Source organism: Salvelinus alpinus, chromosome 23, assembly GCF_045679555.1.
Source record: "Salvelinus alpinus chromosome 23, SLU_Salpinus.1, whole genome shotgun sequence".
NCBI lineage: Eukaryota > Metazoa > Chordata > Actinopteri > Salmoniformes > Salmonidae > Salvelinus > Salvelinus alpinus.
The window spans coordinates 47,010,209-47,029,799 of NC_092108.1; the positions used below are offsets into that span (position 1 = coordinate 47,010,209).

General features: G+C 44.0%; 1 protein-coding gene across 5 annotated transcripts in view; it reads right to left on the bottom strand.

Annotated features, from left to right (window-relative positions):
- efr3a (EFR3 homolog A (S. cerevisiae)) overlaps positions 1 to 19,591 on the bottom strand; it is a 222,075-nt gene that overhangs the window by 69,523 nt on the left and 132,961 nt on the right. For all 5 annotated transcript variants that reach the window (XM_071362586.1, XM_071362584.1, XM_071362585.1 and 2 more), the window contains 3 exons: positions 12,380 to 12,458; positions 10,446 to 10,581; positions 4,091 to 4,261 (listed from right to left, as the gene is read on the bottom strand). In XM_071362586.1, the coding sequence (XP_071218687.1) occupies positions 4,091 to 4,261; positions 10,446 to 10,581; positions 12,380 to 12,458 (386 nt within the window). The remainder of the gene's footprint in view (positions 1 to 4,090; positions 4,262 to 10,445; positions 10,582 to 12,379; positions 12,459 to 19,591) is intronic.

Consider the following 19,591-nt stretch of genomic DNA (forward strand, 5'->3'; position numbering starts at 1 on the left):
CGTTAGCCTAGTGTTGTAGCCAATATCAGGGGGACAGTCACAGTAAGCACACACATACAATGCATACAAGCAACAGCACCGCACTCATCATCATTACTTTCATCAAAAATAAAGAATCGTACATTATTATTACAAATTATTTTGGGTAAAACGAACAGTGAATAGTAGTTCAATGGTAAATCTCGTTCTTAGCTGTACTCCAAAAGTCACAGCAAAGGGTCACAAAATGCAACTAAAGGTTGTGGTTATGTAGGCAAGGGCTGGTCCTGCATGTCTGTTGCATGCACACCCCAAACTTCCAAGTGCTTATTTGACTCATTATGTATGCCACTTTATTTGATAGCATTATTTGAAAGGATTTAAAGGGTTAGTTTAAGAGTTGGAAAAACAGGGCAGCGGGTCATGAGATTGATGTAGTTGAAGATTTTACACACGTGCCAACACAGTGCTGCTTAAGGCTGAAATACACTACACAATATATATACACTGCTCCAAAAAATAAAGGGAACACTTAAACAACACAATGTAACTCCAAGTCAATCACACTTCTGTGAAATCAAACTGTCCACTTAGGAAGCAACACTGATTGACAATAAATTTCACATGCTGTTGTGCAAATGGAATAGACAAAAGGTGGAAATTATAGGCAATTAGCAAGACACCCCCAATAAAGGAGTGATTCTGCAGGTGGTGACCACAGACCACTTCTCAGTTCCTATGCTTCCTGGCTGATGTGGTAGCATGAGACGGAGTCTACAACCCACACAAGTGGCTCAGGTAGTGCAGCTCATCCAGGATGGCACATCAATGCGAGCTGTGGCAAGAAGGTTTGCTGTGTCTGTCAGCGTAGTGTCCAGAGCATGGAGGTGCTACCAGGAGACAGGCCAGTACATCAGGAGACATGGAGGAGGCCGTAGGAGGGCAACAACCCAGCAGCAGGACCGCTACCTCCGCCTTTGAGCAGGAGGAACTTAAAATGGAATAAATATAGATTTTTTTTGTCCCTGGCCTACACCCAATGCCCCGTCATGTAAAAGAGTAACTCTTTTAAACAAATTTATTAAAATGAAAAGCTGAAATGTCTTGAGTCTAAATAAGTTCAGGAGTAAAAATATGCTTAACACGTTATATAATAAGTTGCGTGGACTCCGTTTAACATGTTTTTTTTTAATGACTACCTCATCTCTGTACCCGACACATACAATTATCTGTAAGATCCCTCAGTTGAGCAGTGAATTTCAAACACAGATTCAGTCACAAAAAAACAGAGGTTTTCCAATGCCTCGCAAAGAACGCCTACTTAAGAAATCAGACATTGAATACCTCTTTGAGCATGCTGAAGTTACATGACATGTTGAATACACCCAGTCACTATAAAGATACAGGCGTCTTTCCTAACTCAATTGCCGGAGAGGAAGGAAAGCACTCAGGGATTTCAACGTGAGGCCAATGGTGACTTTTTATTTTATTTTATTTTTTAATTTTATCCCATTTTCTCCCCAATTTTCGTGGTATTCAATCGCTAGTAATTGCTATCTTGTCTCATCGCTACAACTCCCGTACGGGCTCGGGAGAGACGAAGGTCGAAAGCCATGCGTCCTCCGAAGCACAACCCAACCAAGCCGCACTGCTTCTTAACACAGCGCGCCTCCAACCCGGAAGCCAGCCGCACCAATGTGTCGGAGGAAACACCGTGTACCTGGCCCCCTTGGTTAGCGCGCACTGCGCCCGGCCCACCACAGGAGTCGCTGGAGCGCGATGAGACAAGGATATCCCTACCGGCAAAACCCTCCCTAACCCGGACGACGCTATGCCAATTGTGCGTCGCCCCACGGACCTCCCGGTCGCGGCCGGCTGCGACAGAGCCTGGGCGCGAACCCAGAGACTCTGGTGGCGCAGTGCCCTAGACCACTGCGCCACCCGGGAGGCCCCAATGGTGACTTTAAAACAGTTAAAAAGTTCAATGGCTGTGATGGGAAATAACTGAAGATGGATAAACACCATTATAGTTCCTCCACAATACTAACCTAATTGACAGAGTGAAAAAAGCCTTTACAGAATAAAAATATTCCAAAACAAGCATCCTTGATTGCAGCAAGGCACTAAAGTAATACTGTCAAAAATGTGGCAAAGCAATTCACTATTTGTCCTGAATACAAAATGTTATGTTTGGGGCAAATCCAATTCAATACATTACCGAGTACCATTCTCCATATTTTCAAGCATGGTGGTTGGTTATGCTATTAAGGACTGGGGAGTTTTCAGGATAAAAAAAAGACACAGAATAGAGCTAAGCACAGGCAAAATCCTAGAGGAAAACCTGGTTTAGTCTGCTTTCCACCAGACACTGGGAGATTAGTTCACCTTTCAGCAGGACAATAACCTAAAACACAAGGCCAAATCTACACCGGAGTTGCTTACCAAGAAAGCAGTGAATGTTCCTGAGTGGCCGAGTTAAACTTAAATCTACTTGAAAATCTATGACCTGAAAATAGTTGTCTAGCAAAGATCAACAATTTAACAGAGCTTGAATCATTTTTTAAAGAATAAAATGGGCAAATTTTGCACAATCCAGGTGTGGCAAGCTCTTTGAGACTGAAGGTGCCAGCATGCTTCGGTTCGCATTACCAAACTTAGCTAGGCGAACTGAACGAGTGTGCTCGCATACACACTTAAAAGTCCTTTGCTTGAAAAATGGCAATAGTACTGTTTGTCCATCTTGAGACATCTTATCCGAAATAGTCAGAAATAACCTAAGATAACTCTGTCATTCATTTTGATGTTTTTGCATAGGAGATGTTAGTCACGTAAATTCTAATTTGTTTGGTGCAGTATTTCTCAAGTGAAAAAATGTGCATGAAAACGAGTCTTGTTGAATGACAACAAACACTTAATTGAAGAATCCCTACGGTTGACCAATCACCAACGAAGGGGCGCAGACTTCGGCTACCGATTTCAACTTGCCTCAAGAAAAAGACGTATGTGCACGAACAGCTGAAAAAACCCTTGCCGAAGACCAAAACGAACAAAAACGTTAAAAATTGTTGTTTCGGAAGGGAAGCATGTGGACGCCTTTACCCCAAAAGACTCACAGCTGTAATCACTGCCAAAGGTGATTCTAAAATATATTCACTCAGGGGTTTGAATATTTAACAATTCTATTGACTTAAAAAAAAAGTTACTTTTTTTTACACCACTTCAGAGTATTTTGTGGAGATTGTTGACAAAAAAATGACAATAAAATCTATTTTAATCCCACTTTGTAACACAACAACATGTGGAAAAAGTCAAGGGGTGTGAATACTTTCTGAAGGCACTGTATGCTTTCTGTTTCATAGTTGTAACAAAGGCACTCCACAAATAAAATTGATTGAACATTAGAATTTTGGTATTTTGTTTTTACATATCGCCTACAGTAACATAAACTAATGAAACTGATAGCGTTATTTCAAATATACACTCAGTGGTCAGTTAATTACGTACACCAATCTAGTACCGAGTTCGACCCCCCAGAATAGCCTGAATTCTTTGGGGCAATGATGTTGCTCAGTTGATATCAAGGTACCTAACATGTGCTAGGAAAACATTCCCCACATGAGTACACCACAGCCAGTACCATTGACACCAGTCAGGATGGGGCCATGGGCTCATGCTGCTTCCGCAAAATCCCAACTCTGCCACCAGCATGACGCAACAGGAAACGTGTTAAGTCAGTTACATGAAATTGTGCATGCCATGAAAGACCTTAGAGAGACCTGCTCCTGAGTGGCGCAGCGGTCTAAGGCACTGAATCTCAGTGCTAGAGGCGTCACTACAGACACAGGTTCGATTCCAGGCTGTATCACAACCAGCCGTGATTGGGAGTCTTATAGGGCGGCCCAGCGTCGTTAGTTTGGCCGGGGTAGGCCGTCATTGTAAATAAGAATTTGTATAAAATAAAATAAAATTAAATGTGAAATAATGGTTAAATAAAAAAATGTAATGGGCATATGAATGTTTTGTGTGGACCCTAGGAAGAGTAGGTGTCATGACTAAAAGCTAATGGGGAACCAAAAAAAACAAATGCAACGGGCATGTTAGGGAAACTAACCGATTGTCTGGATGATGGCGTTCTGGACGATGCGCTCCTCGCTCTCCTTGACCCGTCCGGACGAGGACACGCTGGCGCCGGAGTTCCGTCTGGAGTTCTCACCCAGCTCAAAGTCCACACTCATCCGCAGGTGCTTGAGCAGGGTGTTGAACACCTCCAGTACCGTAGGGCCTGATGATACACATACACACAAGCACAGAGACACACACACAAACACGCAGACACACAAGCAAGCACACACAGAGGCACACACACGCGCAAGCACACACACACAGAGGCGCGCACACACACGAGCAAGCACACACACACACACACACACACACACACACACACACACACACAGAGGCACACACACACACAGTTAGGGACTGCGATCAAAACACCATCTGGTCACCAAAGACTATTGGATTCTATTATCACATATAAAAGCTTGTAAAACTATACAATCACCAAGGAATACTACACTCCATGTTCTAGCACAATACATATATATAAAACATCACCAGGGTATATATTCCACCATAGTACAGTAATATATATATATATATATATATATATATATATATATATATATATATATATATATATATATATATATATATATATATATATATATATATATATATATATATATGATATACAGTACCAGTCAAAAGTTTGGACACCTACTCATTCAAGGGTTTTTCTTTATTTTGACCATTTTCTACGTTTTAGAATAATAGTGAAGACATCAAAACTATGAAATGGCACACATAGAATCAAGTAGTAACCAAAAAAGTGTTAAACAAATCAAAATATATTTTATATTTTTTAAAGTAGCCACCCTTTGCCTTGATGACAGCTTTGTACACTCTTAGCATTCTCTCATCCAGCTTCATGAGGTAGTCACCGTGAATGCATTTCAATAAACAGGTGTGCCTTGTTAAAAGTTATATGGTTGAATTTCTTTCCTACGTAATGCATTTGAGACAGTCAGTTGTGTTGTGACAAGGTATGGGTGGTATACAGAAGATGGTCTATTACCAAATCGGGCTAAGTCCATATTATGACAAGAACAGCTCAAATAAGCAAAGAGAAACGACAGTCCATCATTACTTTAAGGACAGTCAATCTGAAAAATTTCAAAAACGTTGAAAGTTTCTTCAAGTGCAATCGCAAAAACCATCAAGAGATATGATGAAACTGGCTCTCATGAGGACCGCCACAGGAAAGGAAGACCCAGAGTTACTTCTGCAGCAGAGGATAAGTTCATTAGAGTTAACTGCACCTCAGATTGCAGCCCCCCAAAAATGCTTCACAGAGTTCAAGTAACAGACATATCAACACCAACTGTTCAAAGGAAACTGTGTGAAATCAGGCCTTCATGGTCAAATTGCTGCTAAGAAACCACAAATTTGAGACTGTTGGTTCCAACCGCCGTGTCTTTGTGAGACACAGAGTAGGTGAACGGATGATCTCCAAATGTGTGGTTCCCACCGTGAAGCATGGAGGAGGAGGTGTGTCGGGGTGCTTTGCTGGTGACACTGTTGGTGATTTATTTAGAATTCAAGGCACACTTAACCAGCATGGCTACGACAGAATTCTGCAGCAATATGCCATCCCATCTGATTTGCACTTAGTGGGACTATAATTTGTTTTTCAACAGGACTAGCACCCCAAAACACACCTCCAGGCTGTGTAAGGGCTATTTGACCAAGAAGGAGTGTTGCATCAGATGACCTGGCCTCCACAATCACCCAACCTCAACCCAATCGAGATGGTTTGGGATAAGTTGGACCGCAGAGTGAAGGAAAAGCAGCCCACAAGTGCTCTGTACTTGTGGGAACTCCATCTAGACTGTTGGAAAAACCTTCCAAGGTGGAGCTGGTTGAGAGAATGCCAAGAGTCTACAAAGCTGTGATCAAAGCAAAGGGTGGCTACTTTTAACAATCTCAAATATAAAATATATTTTGATTTGTTTAACACTTTATTTGGTTAATACATGATTCCATATGTGTTATTTCATAGTGTTTATGCCTTCACTATTATTATACAATGTAGAAAATAGTGTAAAAAAAGAAAAACCCTTGAATGAATAGGTGTGTCCAACCTTTTGACTGGTAGTGTATATGATCAGCCAGGTGGAACCAGCCTGATGGCTACGTTCACCATTTACCAAGTGAATTAAGAATGCTGATCCAAGGGACAAGCTGGTTCCACCAGGACAACATATCCTATACTGTACATACATTACAAACATCACCAGTGTAAAGAAAGACCCCATGAAATAGGAAATTAGACCGTGCTATTTCCCATTTATTCAGGGTTGAGGCATATCGTCCCATATCACAAGATGATGTGGGACGTGGACCAGTCTTGACATTTCACCACTTTTGGGGTCTGGAAATATCTAACAAAGTATTTGATTTTTGAATCAAGAAGTACAATGGTCCTAATCCTAATGATCCATAGAAAGACAACTTGATTGAAAAATGACCAGCACTTGCAAATTAAGCATTTTAAAAAATCCATCATACTCAGCCGTCAGACGGACCGCTTACGTCAATAACTCAAATATACACTTTATTTGCAAGTGCTGGCTGTCTTTTTTATTCAAGTCAGATTAACCCTGGGCTACAGCAACCAAGTCTTACTTCCAGAATTTGAGCATGTCAGATTTAGCATTTTCCATAGAAAACCAAACCTACTTGGCTGAGTTATGACCCTAAGTCAGAGGACGTAACTAGTTGCATCCTTGGTCTGGTACGCATCCCCTGATTCATTAGGCCATTGGATGTTATACCTCCAATTTGGTCTCAAAAGCAAAAAGACTCCCTCATGTCTCTTTAGATGGTTTACTACTTTTAAATGGGGATATGTGTCTATATTATTATATGCCACTTAGTGACTTACAGTACAGTGAGTGCACACATACACTGAGTATAAAAAAACATTAAGAACACCTGCTCTTTCCATGACTGACCGACCAGGTGAAAGCTATGATCCCTTATTGATGTCGCCTGTTAAAATCCACTTCAAATCAGTCTAGAAGAGGAGGAGACCGGTAAAGTAGGATTTTTAAGCCTTGAGACAATTGAGACATGGGTTGGGTGTGTGTGCCATTCAGAGGGGGAATGGGTAAGACAAAATATTGAAGTGCCTTTGAACGGGGTATGATAGTAGGTGCCAGGTGCACCGATTTGTGTCAAGGAATGGAACGCTTCTGGGTTATTCCACATTCAACAGTTCCCCATGTGTATCAAGAATGGTCTACCAACCGAAGGACATCCAGCCAACTTGACACAACTGTGGGAAGCATTGTAGTCAACATGGGCCAGCATCCCTGTTCTGAGGGCAACAGGGCAGGGTGGGGGGATGCAACTTAATATTAGGAAGATGTTCCTAATGTTTGGTATAGTCAGTCTATGTGATCCCTGCAGGAAGTAAACCCACAACCGTGGCATTGCTTGTGCCACGCTCCTCCTAACTGGGCCACACAGGACCAGGTAATGATACAAGTAAACCACGCTCAGTTTGTTTCTTAGTGGATTAATCCAAATTACTTTCTCATATTATAAAAAAAATAATTGTATAGAAAGGACTACAAGCAGTTAACACATTTAATTTCTGGCACTACTAATGTCACTGTACACCCCAATATATCACAGAAAGAATCACAACAGAAAAACTACAAAATACCATTTCATTGATACACAGTTTAGCACAGGGGTGGAGGAAGTTGGCATAGTAGTTTACACCATCACTTCAAACATCAATATTGTCCTATAGCTACAGTACCACAACAAGAGACACCAAATCCAAACTTCCACCAATGCAGTTGAAGACACAATGGGTCACATTCAATTCCAGTCAAATAATCTGCATCAGTAAACAGATGATGTGAGAGGTAGGTGAGGTCGCCACATAGTTCAAATAACTAAGAGGTGCGGTTAGATCTACCGAGACCCACCCCATTTACAAACAAAAGCAGGGCCCAAACTTGAAAAGGTACAAAGTGTGGCTTTAAGACCAAACCAAACCAGAGCATACACCGTATGTTATACTGTATCTATGGAATAAAAAAATAAAAAAGTGTTTGTCCAAAATATAGCTTGGATGGGTTGAAGTTTGGTTAGGATATGGTGTTGATAAAAGTCGCCCATAACCACTGGTCCAGGGCCAGATTAAAAACGACGGTCAAGGTTAGGATGATCATAGATCTGTGGTTAGGGGTCCACTTCTACCTCCAGCTATGGAGCCCCCTGCAGCCTGAACATACCTAACCAGAGATTTGGTGGGGATGAGGTTTGGGAGTTTGGGTCAACAGTGTATGCGCTGTTGTATGTATGTTTGTTGGAACGGGTCAGTCCTGTTGAGAGAGCGGTTTATCGGGAGGGAAAAAGAGGGCCAAATAATTGGGTTTAAATAAACATGCGATCAAAGTATCTTCCTCCTTCTAGTCTTCCTCTCCAAACTGAACATCTACTATTAAATCAAGGAGAATTCATTCAAAGTGGTGGACAGTATTCTGTCTCTCATCATTACAGTAGCATTACCCCCAAAAAGTTAAATGGCTAGCTTGTAGCTATCATACTGACAATAAAGCTACATACTGTCACAACAGAAGAGTTGAGAATTGACAGCAGTTGTCACCATCAACAAGATAATCATTGTGAAATAATTTCCTATGCATCCATCGAACCATAGACCCATCCATTGACTACATCTAGATGAGCATTTCTCAAACGTTTTTGTGCCAAGGCATTCCAGTTACTAATAAGCAAGCACTGATTAAGAAAATGACTAAAAACAGTTCAATCCCAGTGGATTGATAAGGAATAAAAAATAAAAAAAGGGTATGGTTGAAAGAGGAGTCAAAAGAAATGGCTAGCTGCATTGAAAAATAATTTGAATAAACTGAACTAAAATAAACTATACTATGAAACAAAGATAAATTATATAAAGAATGATAGTAAAAAGCTTTGGAGCACCTTAAATGAATGGGTATGCATTCTTCTTCTGGGGGCTCTTTGCCCAAAATTATTGACAATTGCTTTTTTTATTAAAAACACAAATTTTTGTAGGTGTTTTCCCTATGATATCTCCTAACATATAGAATTGTTTAAGATAGCTTGATGGTGCATATTATTACTATTTTATTCAGCTGGGGGTGGCAGGCAGCCTAGACATTAGAGAGGCGAGCCAGCAACTGGAGGGTTGTCAGTTCGAATCCCAGGGTCTGATGGGAAAACATTTGTCGGGAAGTCAGCTGGCAACTGGAAGGTTGCTGGTATCAAATTCTAGATGCCATTGCCTGCTGTTGTGCCCTTAACCCCCACAACAACAGCTCGCCGGGCGCCCAGTGTGGCAGACCCCCAGACCTCTCTAAAACCTGTACATGTCTTTTGGGTTAAAAGGGGTAGTCTAATTTCAGTTGGACCTTGTGTACAATTGACCAATACAGTGATCTCAATCAGAAACAAATAAGTAAAAAATATATATCATAATGACGCTTTAGAATTTGCCCTTGCTGTCATTATTTCAATACATATAAATAACACACAAAGATACTTCAAATCCGGTAGGCCAAATTTCAATTTGAAGGAGCTGGTTTGTCGTAGCTGAAACGCATTAGAAAGGTATCGGGAAGTTCAGGTAAAGTTCATCAGGTACTAATTGTGTGTGTGTGTAGAAAAGATCTGCATTGCATTCAAATGATATTCTCACAGTCCCTTCCAACGTGCCTCGAACGGCTTGGAGGGGAACAGAAGACATGTTCATGGGAGCGGTAGCATTCAGGAACGGGGTCCTAATAAAGCTAGAGCCAAATCTGTAGGAAGAAGTCAGAAACTGCTCTGTCTGTCACGACCGGTAAGCATAGATCGGCGGTTACGCGCATAACCGCGGTTCTATGAACTAAGAGGCGTATTCAGCGGATTGAGACAAATCCTGTGCAAATCAGTAGGACTTTGTCACGAGGAGAATGCCGCGGACCTGAAGGCATTCCTCCGCAGACCTGGGTTTGAGAAAGGCTGATCTAGATGACTCATCAAGTAATTGCAAGAGGAAAATGTCACCCTGAGCCATCAATCTGCCATGTCAACAGCCTGATCCTCAGGCGTTTATAAATCAGTTATACCCTATCCATCTCTAAACCAATCTACCTATCCATCCATAGAGCTTATGTTCCCGTGACTCATCTGACAGACCACATCATGTGTGTGTCCCAAATGGCCCCCTGTTCCCTATATAGTGCACAAATTTTGACCAGAAATCTATGGGCCCTGTCAAAAGTAATGCACTGCAAATGGAATAGAGTGCCATTATGGACGTAGCCTGTTGAGAGTCAACAGAGGCACTTCTCAATCCAACTCACCAACGGAGCCTTTGGCTGCTATGGCAACCGTCTCGAGAAGGACCTGCACGATGCCGGCCCTCATACGGGGTGTGTTCTTGTTGTGCGTGTCCAGGTGGCCCAGGACCTGCTGGATGACGTGGTGGGAGTGTTGGGCCTGGGAAAGTGAGCGGGAGAGAATGAAAGGGGAAGGGAGACGAAGATTAAATACTTTATCGTCGATGCACACACACACAGTTTGGAAGCTAGGGTTAGCTACTGCAGCACCCTTGGAGCAGATTTAGGGGTTAATGTCTTGCTCAAGGGCACAATGGCAGAAGTGGGGTTTGCGAGGGTTGGGGAAACAGTCAGTCTAATCTGTCGAGTTCAACACAATGTACATTTACCTTGATGAACACGTGTACTTAATTTGTCCTTTTTTATTTCCTTGTTTTCAAACACTAAAACAATCAGCAACAATCAATGTCCCCACTACATCTACACTACATCCGAAAACGGAACAGGTGGATGGACGAACAGACATACTGTTTCACTCAGAGACAAAGGTGTTGGGATGTTCTCTCCTGCTATTGAGTGAACAGACAGGTGGACGGACAGACGCACAAAGACAGACGAACATGCAAAGACAGACTGACAAAGACCAACACAGACAAAAACAAAGACAGGCGGACAGGCAAATAGACAGATCCTCTGTAGCTCAGCTGGGTAGAGCATGGCACTTGCAACGCCAGAATTGTGGGTTCGATTCCCAGGATCACCCATACGTAAAATATATGCAGACATGACTTTGTCACCTTGGATAAAAGGCATATATATTGTATTATATTACGACAGATGTACAGAGCGTTTATCTTGCCGATAGACATACAGATAAACAGTTTCTCTCTCAGACAGACCAGACACGGTCTCATCTAGCCAAGACACTAAAACCCAGACTAGGATTAGGGCCGACTGAGCGCTGCTCAAACAAAGCTCTTAAAACACACGACACACCTCAGCCCGAGCCTCATCGATCGTCTCTTATCTGGCGAAGCCACCTAGGGCCACCTGGGGACTCCTGGCCGGCGGGCCAATTAAAAGAACAACGGAAAGAGAGAGAAAAAGGAGAGGAGAGCCAGACATATCTGAGGGGGGAGTGAGAAATCTAGGGGTGTCCCTTGGGTTAGACAAGGATAGACTGAAGTGTCTCTGTCTGTAGGCGAGTGAGTGAGGGATGTATATGAACCAATAGTTTGTGGGTATATGATATACTGTATGTGCACTAGGAAGATTGAGGTAAGTTTGTGTGTTTAATATGGCGTTAATATGAGTGTCGCTGTTGTGAAATGTAGTTATTGAAGCTTGAATACTGCAGTAGGCTAACATCATATCCATGTGTGTGTGTATGTATGTGTGTGTGTATAATCTAGTCAGAGTTTGTGGGAATAGCTTGTTCTCACAAATCAAAAAGCGATAACATGCAAAAGAGTGAACCGAACCCGACACTTCACTTCTCCTTCAGGAAGTTCGCTCTCATGCAGAACTACCTGAATACACGGACGCACCTCCAATTTGCTCGAGTGCTCTCACCGATCCCACTTCTGGCACCAATGTAGCCAACATACAACAGCCCTCCTCCGCTCCCCCCTTCGGTTAATCAGTGAATCTCTATGGCAAGACGCATCATTCACCCAAGTTTCGTCAAAATTGGGGCAGCGGTGTCTAAGATCATGTGCGACTAACGTACGAACAGACAGAGACAGATTCATAATCCCCCCCCCATCTGATTCCATTGAGGGGGACAATGAAGGGAGTTTTAACTAACAATTGTAAAGTAAAGCAAGAGAGCCACAATGCAAATTCGACACCACACAATGAGGTAATACGACAACAAATTTAACTAACCAATTAAGATACCATTTAAGTGTTTCCCAATAGGTTTCACAATACGCTAATGCTGTGACTGGAGAACCCACCTGTATGGAGTACATAATGATCCGGAAACAGGAAACCGCAAACTCGTTGGGTTCCCATAGCCGGTGGTTGTCTAGATGCCTGGAGAGGGAAGAACACAAAGGAAACGCATTACAATGACATTTATAGTACTGCACATAACAAACTCAGTTGTTGAGAATAGATTAACACATGATACATCACATGAAAAATGCATTCATATATTTCAGGCACTACAACTTCTATTATGGCCTTATTTGAGTCAAAATGGAACCCATCTCCTGTTTGTGTAGTGTGAGGCAGCTTGCTGTTCAAGTACACCCCCTGGACAGGGGGTCTATTGCAGGGCTTGGGATACTTTCCTAATGTTCTATTTCATGTCATGTTTATATGTGTAATGTTTCACCCTCCTGAACAGAGCCCTATGGGCTACATTCCAGTGTACGTACTATTGTACCACTTCGAATACATCACCCCAATACGTTGCTTCATTCTAAATAGTATGCTAGTGTGGGGGGGAGCGAGAGAGGGAGAGAGAGCGAGAGAGAGAGGGCATCCGGAGGAAAAGGAGAGAGGGAGGGAGAGTTTGCTAGTGTTTGGCCATCAAACAGACTGCATAGACTGGGTTTGCTTTTCTGCTTAGATTTTGTTTTCCACAGTGAGACATAGGTGTAAAAATGAGAAATTAAAGGGATGAGAGGGGGGAGGAGAGAGAGATGAAAGGGGTGTGAAGGGAGCAAAGAAAATAGCAAATTCACAGAGACAGCTGAATCCGTAGACATATAGGGAGGATGTCCTCTGGCCTGATGAAACAAAAATAGAACTGTTTGGCCATAATGACCATCGTTATGTTTGGAGGATAAAGGGAGAGGCTTGCAAGCCAAAGAACATCCTCCCAACTGTGAAGCACGGGGGTGGCAGCATCATGTTGTGGGGGTGCTTTGCTGCAGGAGAGACTGGTGCACTTCATAAAATAGATGACATGAGGTAGGAAAATGATGTGGATATATTGAAGCATCATCTCAAGACATCAGTCAGAAAGTTAATGATTGGTCGCAAACTGGTCTTCCAAATGGACAATGACCCCAAGCATACTTTCAAAGTTGTGGCAAAATGGCTTAAGGACAACAAAGTCAAGGTATTGGAGTGGCCATCACAAAGCCCTGACCTCAATCCTATAGAAAATTTGTGAGCAGAACTGAAAAAGCGTGTGCAAGCAAGGAGGCCTACAAACCTGACTCAGTTATACCAGCTCTGTCAGGAGGAATTGGCATAAATTCACCCAACTTATTGTGGGAAGCTAGTGGAAGGCTACCTGAAACATTTGACCCACTTTAAACAATTTAAAGGCAATGCTACCAAATACTAATTGAGTGTATGTAAACTTCTGACCCACTGGGAATGTGATAATAAAATAAATCTCTTTCTACTATTATTCTGACATTTCACATTCTTAAAATAAAGTGGTGATCCTAACTGACCTAAGACAGGGAATTTTTACTGGGATTAAATGTCAAGAATTGTGTCAAGAATTGGCTAAGGTGTACGTAAACTTCCGACTTCAACTGTAGATGACCTGGAGCCAGTGGGTTTGGCGACGACTATGAAGCAAAGGCCAGCCAACGAGAGCATACAGGTCGCAGGTGTGGGTAGTATATGGGGCTTTGGTGATGAAATGGATGGCTCTGTGATAGACTGCATCGAATTTGCTGAGTAGAGTGTTGGAGGCTATTTTGTAAATGACATCGCCGAAGTCAAGGATCGGTAGGATAGTCATTTTTACGAGGGTGTGTTTGGCAGCATGAGTGAAGGATGCTTTGTTGCGAAATAGGAAGCCGATTCTAGATTTCATTTTGGATTGGAGATGCTTAATATGAGTCTGGAAGTAGAGTTTACAGTCTAACCAGACACCTATGTATTTGTAGTTGTCCACATATTCTGTGTCAGAAACGTCCAGAGTAGTGATGCTGGACGGGCGGGCAGGTGCGGGCAGCGATCGGTTGAAGAGTACGCATGTAGTTTTACTTGCATTTAAGAGCAGTTGCAGGCCACGGAAGGAGAGTTGTATGGCATTGAAGCTCGTCTGGAGGTTAGTTAACACAGTGTCCAAAGGGCCAGAAGTATACAGAAAGGTGGCGTCTGCGTAGAGGTGGATCAGAGAATCACCAGCCGCAAGAGCAACATCATTGATGTATACAGAGAAAAGAGTTGGCCCGAGAATTGAACCCTGTGGCACCAACATAGAGACTGCCAGAGGTCTGGACAACAGGCCCTCCGATTTGACACACTAAATTCTATCTGAGAAGTAGTTGGTGAACCAGGCGAGGCAGTCATTTGAGAAAACAAGGCTGTTGAGTCTGCCGATAAGAATGCGGTGATTGACAGAGTCGAAAGCCTTGGCCAGGTTAATGAATACGGCTGCACAGTATTGACTTTTATCGATACCATTTACGACCTTGAGTGTGGCTGAGGTACACCCATGACCAGCTCGGAAACCAGATTGCATCGAGGAGAAGGTACAGTCAAATTCAAAATGGTTGGTGATCTGTTTGTTAACTTGGCTTTCGAAGACCTTACAAAGGCAGGGTAGGATAGATATAGGTCTGTAGCAGTTTGGGTCTAGAGTGTCTCCCCCTTTGATGAGGGGGATGACCGCGGCAGCTTTCCAATCTTTGGGGATCTCAGACGATATGAAAGAGAGGTTCAACAGGCTGGCAATAGGTGTTGCAACAATTGCGGCAGATAATTTTAGAAAGAGACGGTCCAGATTATCTAGCCCAGATGATGGGCAAGTTGGAAGGTGCAGAGCTGTTGACCGGGGTATGGGTAGCCAGGTGGAAAGCATGGCCAGCCGTAGAAAAATGCTTATTGAAATTCTTGATTATCGTAGATTTATTGGTGTGGACAGTGTTTCTTAGCCTTAGTGCAGTGGACAGCTGGGAGGAGGTGCTCTTATTCTCCATGGACTTTACAATGTCCTAGAAGTTTTTTGAGTTTGTGCTACAGGATGCAAATTTGTAAGGAAAGCAAAGGCTAGCTTTTTCAAACTGCCTGTGTATATTTGTTCAGAACTTCCCTGAAGAGTTGCATATCGCGGGGGCTATTCAATGCTAATGCAGTACGCCACAGGATGTTTTTGTGCTGGTCAAGGGAAGTCAGGTCTGGAGTGAACCAAGGGCTATATCTGTTCCTGGTTCAACATTTTTTGAATGGGGCATGCTTATTTAAGATGGTGAGGAAAGCACTTTTAAAGAATAACCAGGCATCCTCTACTGACGGAATGAGGTCAATTTCTTTCCAGGATACCCGGGCCAGGTCGATTAGAAAGGCCTGCTCGTGTTTTAGGGAGCATTTGACTGATGAGGGGAGGTCGTTTTACCGCGCACCCATTACAGATGCAGGCAATAAGGCAGTGATTGCTGAGATCCTGGTTGAAGACAGCAGAGGTGTATTTAGAGAGCAGGTTGGTCAGGATGATATCTATAAGGGTGCTCGAGTTTACAGATTTGGGGTTGTACCTGGTAGGTTCCATGATACTTTGGGTGAGATTGAGGGCATCTAGCTTAGATTGTAAAATGGCCGGGATGTTAAGCATATCCCAGTTTAGGTCACCTAACAGTCCAAACTCTGAAGATAAATGGGGGAAAATTAATTCACATATGGTGTCCAGGGCACAGCTGGGGGCTGAGGGGGGTCTGTAACAAGCAGCAACCATGAGAGACTTATTTCTGGAAAGGTTTTTTAAAAGTAGAAGCTCAAACTGTTTGGGCACAGACCTGGATATTATGACAGGACACTGCAGGCGGTCTCTGAATCAGATTGGAACTCCACTCCCTTTGGCAGATCTATCTTGGCGGAAAATGTTATAGTTGGGGATGGAAATTTCAGAATTTTTGGTGGCCTTCCTAAGCCAAGATTCAGACACGGCTAGGACATCTGGGCTGGCGGAGTGTGTTAAAGCAGTGAAAAAAAAAAACTTAGGGAGGAGGCTTTTGATGTTAACACGCATGAAACCAAGGCTTTTACGGTTACAGAAGTCAACAAATGATAGCGCCTGGGGAATAGGAGTGGAACTGGGGGCTACAGGGCCTGGGTTAACCTCTACATCACCAGAGGAACAGAGGAGGAGTAGGATAAGGGTACGGCTAAAGGCTATAAGAACTGGTCGTCTAGTGCATTGGGGCCAGAGAATAAAAGGAGCAGATTTCTGGGTGCGGAAGAATAGATTCAAGACATAATGTACAGACAAGGGTATGGTAGGATGTGTGTACAGTGGAGGTAAACCTATGCGTTGCATGATGATGAGAGAGGTATCGTCTCTGGAAGCATCAATTAACGTAGGTGAGGTCTTCGCATGTGTGTGAGGTGGGACGAAAGAGCTATCTAAGGCAATTTGAGCGGGACTGAGGGCTCTACAGTGAAATAAAGTAATAAAAACTAGCCAAGACTGCAGTAGACAAGGCATATTGACATTAGAGAGAGGCATAAAGCAATCACAGGTGTTGATAAGGAGAGCTAAGACAACAACGGGTAAATGGCGAAGAAAGGGCAGAGCGTGTCAGTTAGATACATACAGGACCTGAGTTCGAGGCTGGGGCCGACAGGTAAACAAAATTAGGTACCGTGTTATTGAAACAGTCCATGGGGCATCAGCTGTGTAGCCGAGTGATCATAAGTTCAAAAGAGTAGCAATAGGTGAGACCGGGTGCTGTACGGTATTCACTACTTCACTGGGCGAGGAGGGAACACAGCATTCAGAAAAAGCTAACAGGCCGGGGCTAGTAGATGGTTCTGCGGCAATATCATAACAAAATAGCCTGTTGAGACCACATCAGGCGATCACATCGGCAGTCCAGTCGTGATGGACCGGCGGGGCTCCGGGTCGACAATAAAGGGTCCAGACCAATTGGCAAAGGAGGTATTGTAGCCCTATAATTCGTTGGTGTATGGGCCTAGCTCGAGGCTAGCTGGTGCTTGCTTCGGGACAGAGGCGTTAGCTAACAGTAGCAACTCATTTGCAGCTAGGAGTATTAATCTAGTGTAATGATCCAGAGTGGCAGGAATCCAGTGATATGGCAGAGAAGCAGTCCGATATGCTCTGGGTTGATATCGCGCTGTGCAGACTGACAGGTGATTGTCAGAGCTAAGGCTGGCTGATTCCGGGGGAAAAAAGGCGAGGACAGCTAGCCGTGGCTAACAAAGACTAGTAGCTAGCTAGTTAGCTGGCTAGCTCCTGATTGAAGTTCCAATTATAAGGAATAAAAATATCAGATCTGTACCACATTGGGTGAGGCAGGTTTGCAGGCAAGTATATTTAGTTTGTAGATAGAAGTGAGATTACGATATAAGAAAAAATACTGTCTATTTACAAGGGATAAGACACGGGATAAGACAAAGACAGATATACACGTCCTACTGCGCCGCCATCTTGGACTTTAAATGTATGTCAAGAAGCAGTGCGGCTTGGCAGGGTTGTGTTTCGGGGGACGCATGGTGCTCAACCTTTGCCTCTCCCGAGTCCGTACGGGAGTTGCAGCAATGGGACAAAACTGTAACTACCAATTGGGGAGAAAAAGGGGTAAAAGTACCAACAAAAAAAGGAAAAATAGTCAATGAGCTCTACAGTAAGACCATTCTACTGCCAATGTTTGTCTATGGAGTTTGCATGGCTGTGCGCTTGATTTTATATTTCTGTCAGCCTTGGGTTTGGCTGAAAAAGCAGAATTTGAAGGGGTGTCCACATACTTTTGTAGATATAGTGTATATTCCGTTTCGTCTGTCCATTAAAGAAAACTATTCCATCAGTCTACATCCTATTATCGTGTGTGTGCGCCTGTCTGTGGTAATAAACGTGTGTGGACTGTACATCTTCTCCTACTGGTCATTCCCCCTTCTAACACAAGGACGCAGGCCGATTGTACCTATATATAAAAACCGGCACCTCTTATTCAGTCTCTCTGGCCGTCTCCCCCTCTCTCTGGCCGTCTCTCCCCCCCTTGCTATCTGGCCGTCTCTGCCTCCCACTGCCTCCCCCACACTGGCCGTATCTCCCCTTCACTGGCCGTTTCTCCCCCTCACCGGCTCCCCCTTGCTCTCTGGCCATCTCTCCCCCTCACCGGCTCCGCCTTGCTCTCTGGCCCTCTCTCCCCGCCTTGCTCTCTGGCCCTCTCTCCCCGCCTTGCTCTCTGGCCCTCTCTCCCCGCCTCGCTCTCTCTCCCCGCCTCGCTCTCCCTCCGCCTGCCTCGCTCTCCCTCCGCCTGCCTCGCTCTCCCTCCGCCTGCCTCGCTCTCCCTCCGCCTGCCTCGCTCTCCCTCCGCCTGCCTCGCTCTCCCTCCGCCTGCCTCGCTCTCCCTCCATCTGCCTCGCTCTCCCTCCATCTGCCTCGCTCTCCCTCCATCTGCCTCGCTCTCCCTCCGCCTGCCTCGCTCTCCCTCCATCTCTCCCGCTGCCCTCCATCTCTCCCACTGCCCTCCATCTCTCCCTACTCAGAGGCGTGGGGGGAACCAGCCATCTGGTGAGCTGGAGCAGAGAGAGAGAGGAGGCTCACTGTGTGATAATGGGCCTACCGTCGTCGCGGTGACGTCAATCCAACCCCAGCCAACCCCTCCTCTTCAACCCCCCCCCCCCCCTCCTAAACCCTGCTATTTTTAGACCTGCCTTCAAGATGCATTTCTCTAATTTTTCTCTCCTGGGTCTGTTGTAGAGTTGGGAAGTCTAGAGTTATGGTGTCAGTTTCTGTAGCAACACAAGACGAAAGGGTTGCCTGGGTCATGTTCATTATGCACCAAATAGAAGAAAATAGAGACAGATAGGGACTACCTGGACCTGTACAATACGAAAAGCTCCTTTTCACTTTCCATTTCAAAACATTACGTATGCTATGGTGGGCCCTACTGAACACCACCCTAGTTTAACTCAGCCGTGTCACTTGCAGTACATTCCATGACAAGTCACGTGCGCAGTTGAACTCAGTTAAAGAGTGAATTGATTGGTACAAATATAGACTGAATTTCAGTTGTATTGAAATGTACTGAACCAATCTTTGGTTGCCTCTTTCTACATAGGCTGATGGGACCAAAGAGATATATAATACATAGATGTACAAAGTGTACAAAACATTAAGAACACATTCCTTTTGCATCCAGAACAGCCTCAATTCGCCGAGGCATGGACTCCACAAGGTGTCGAAAGCGTTGCACAGGGATGCTGGTCCATGTTGACTCCAATGTTTCTCA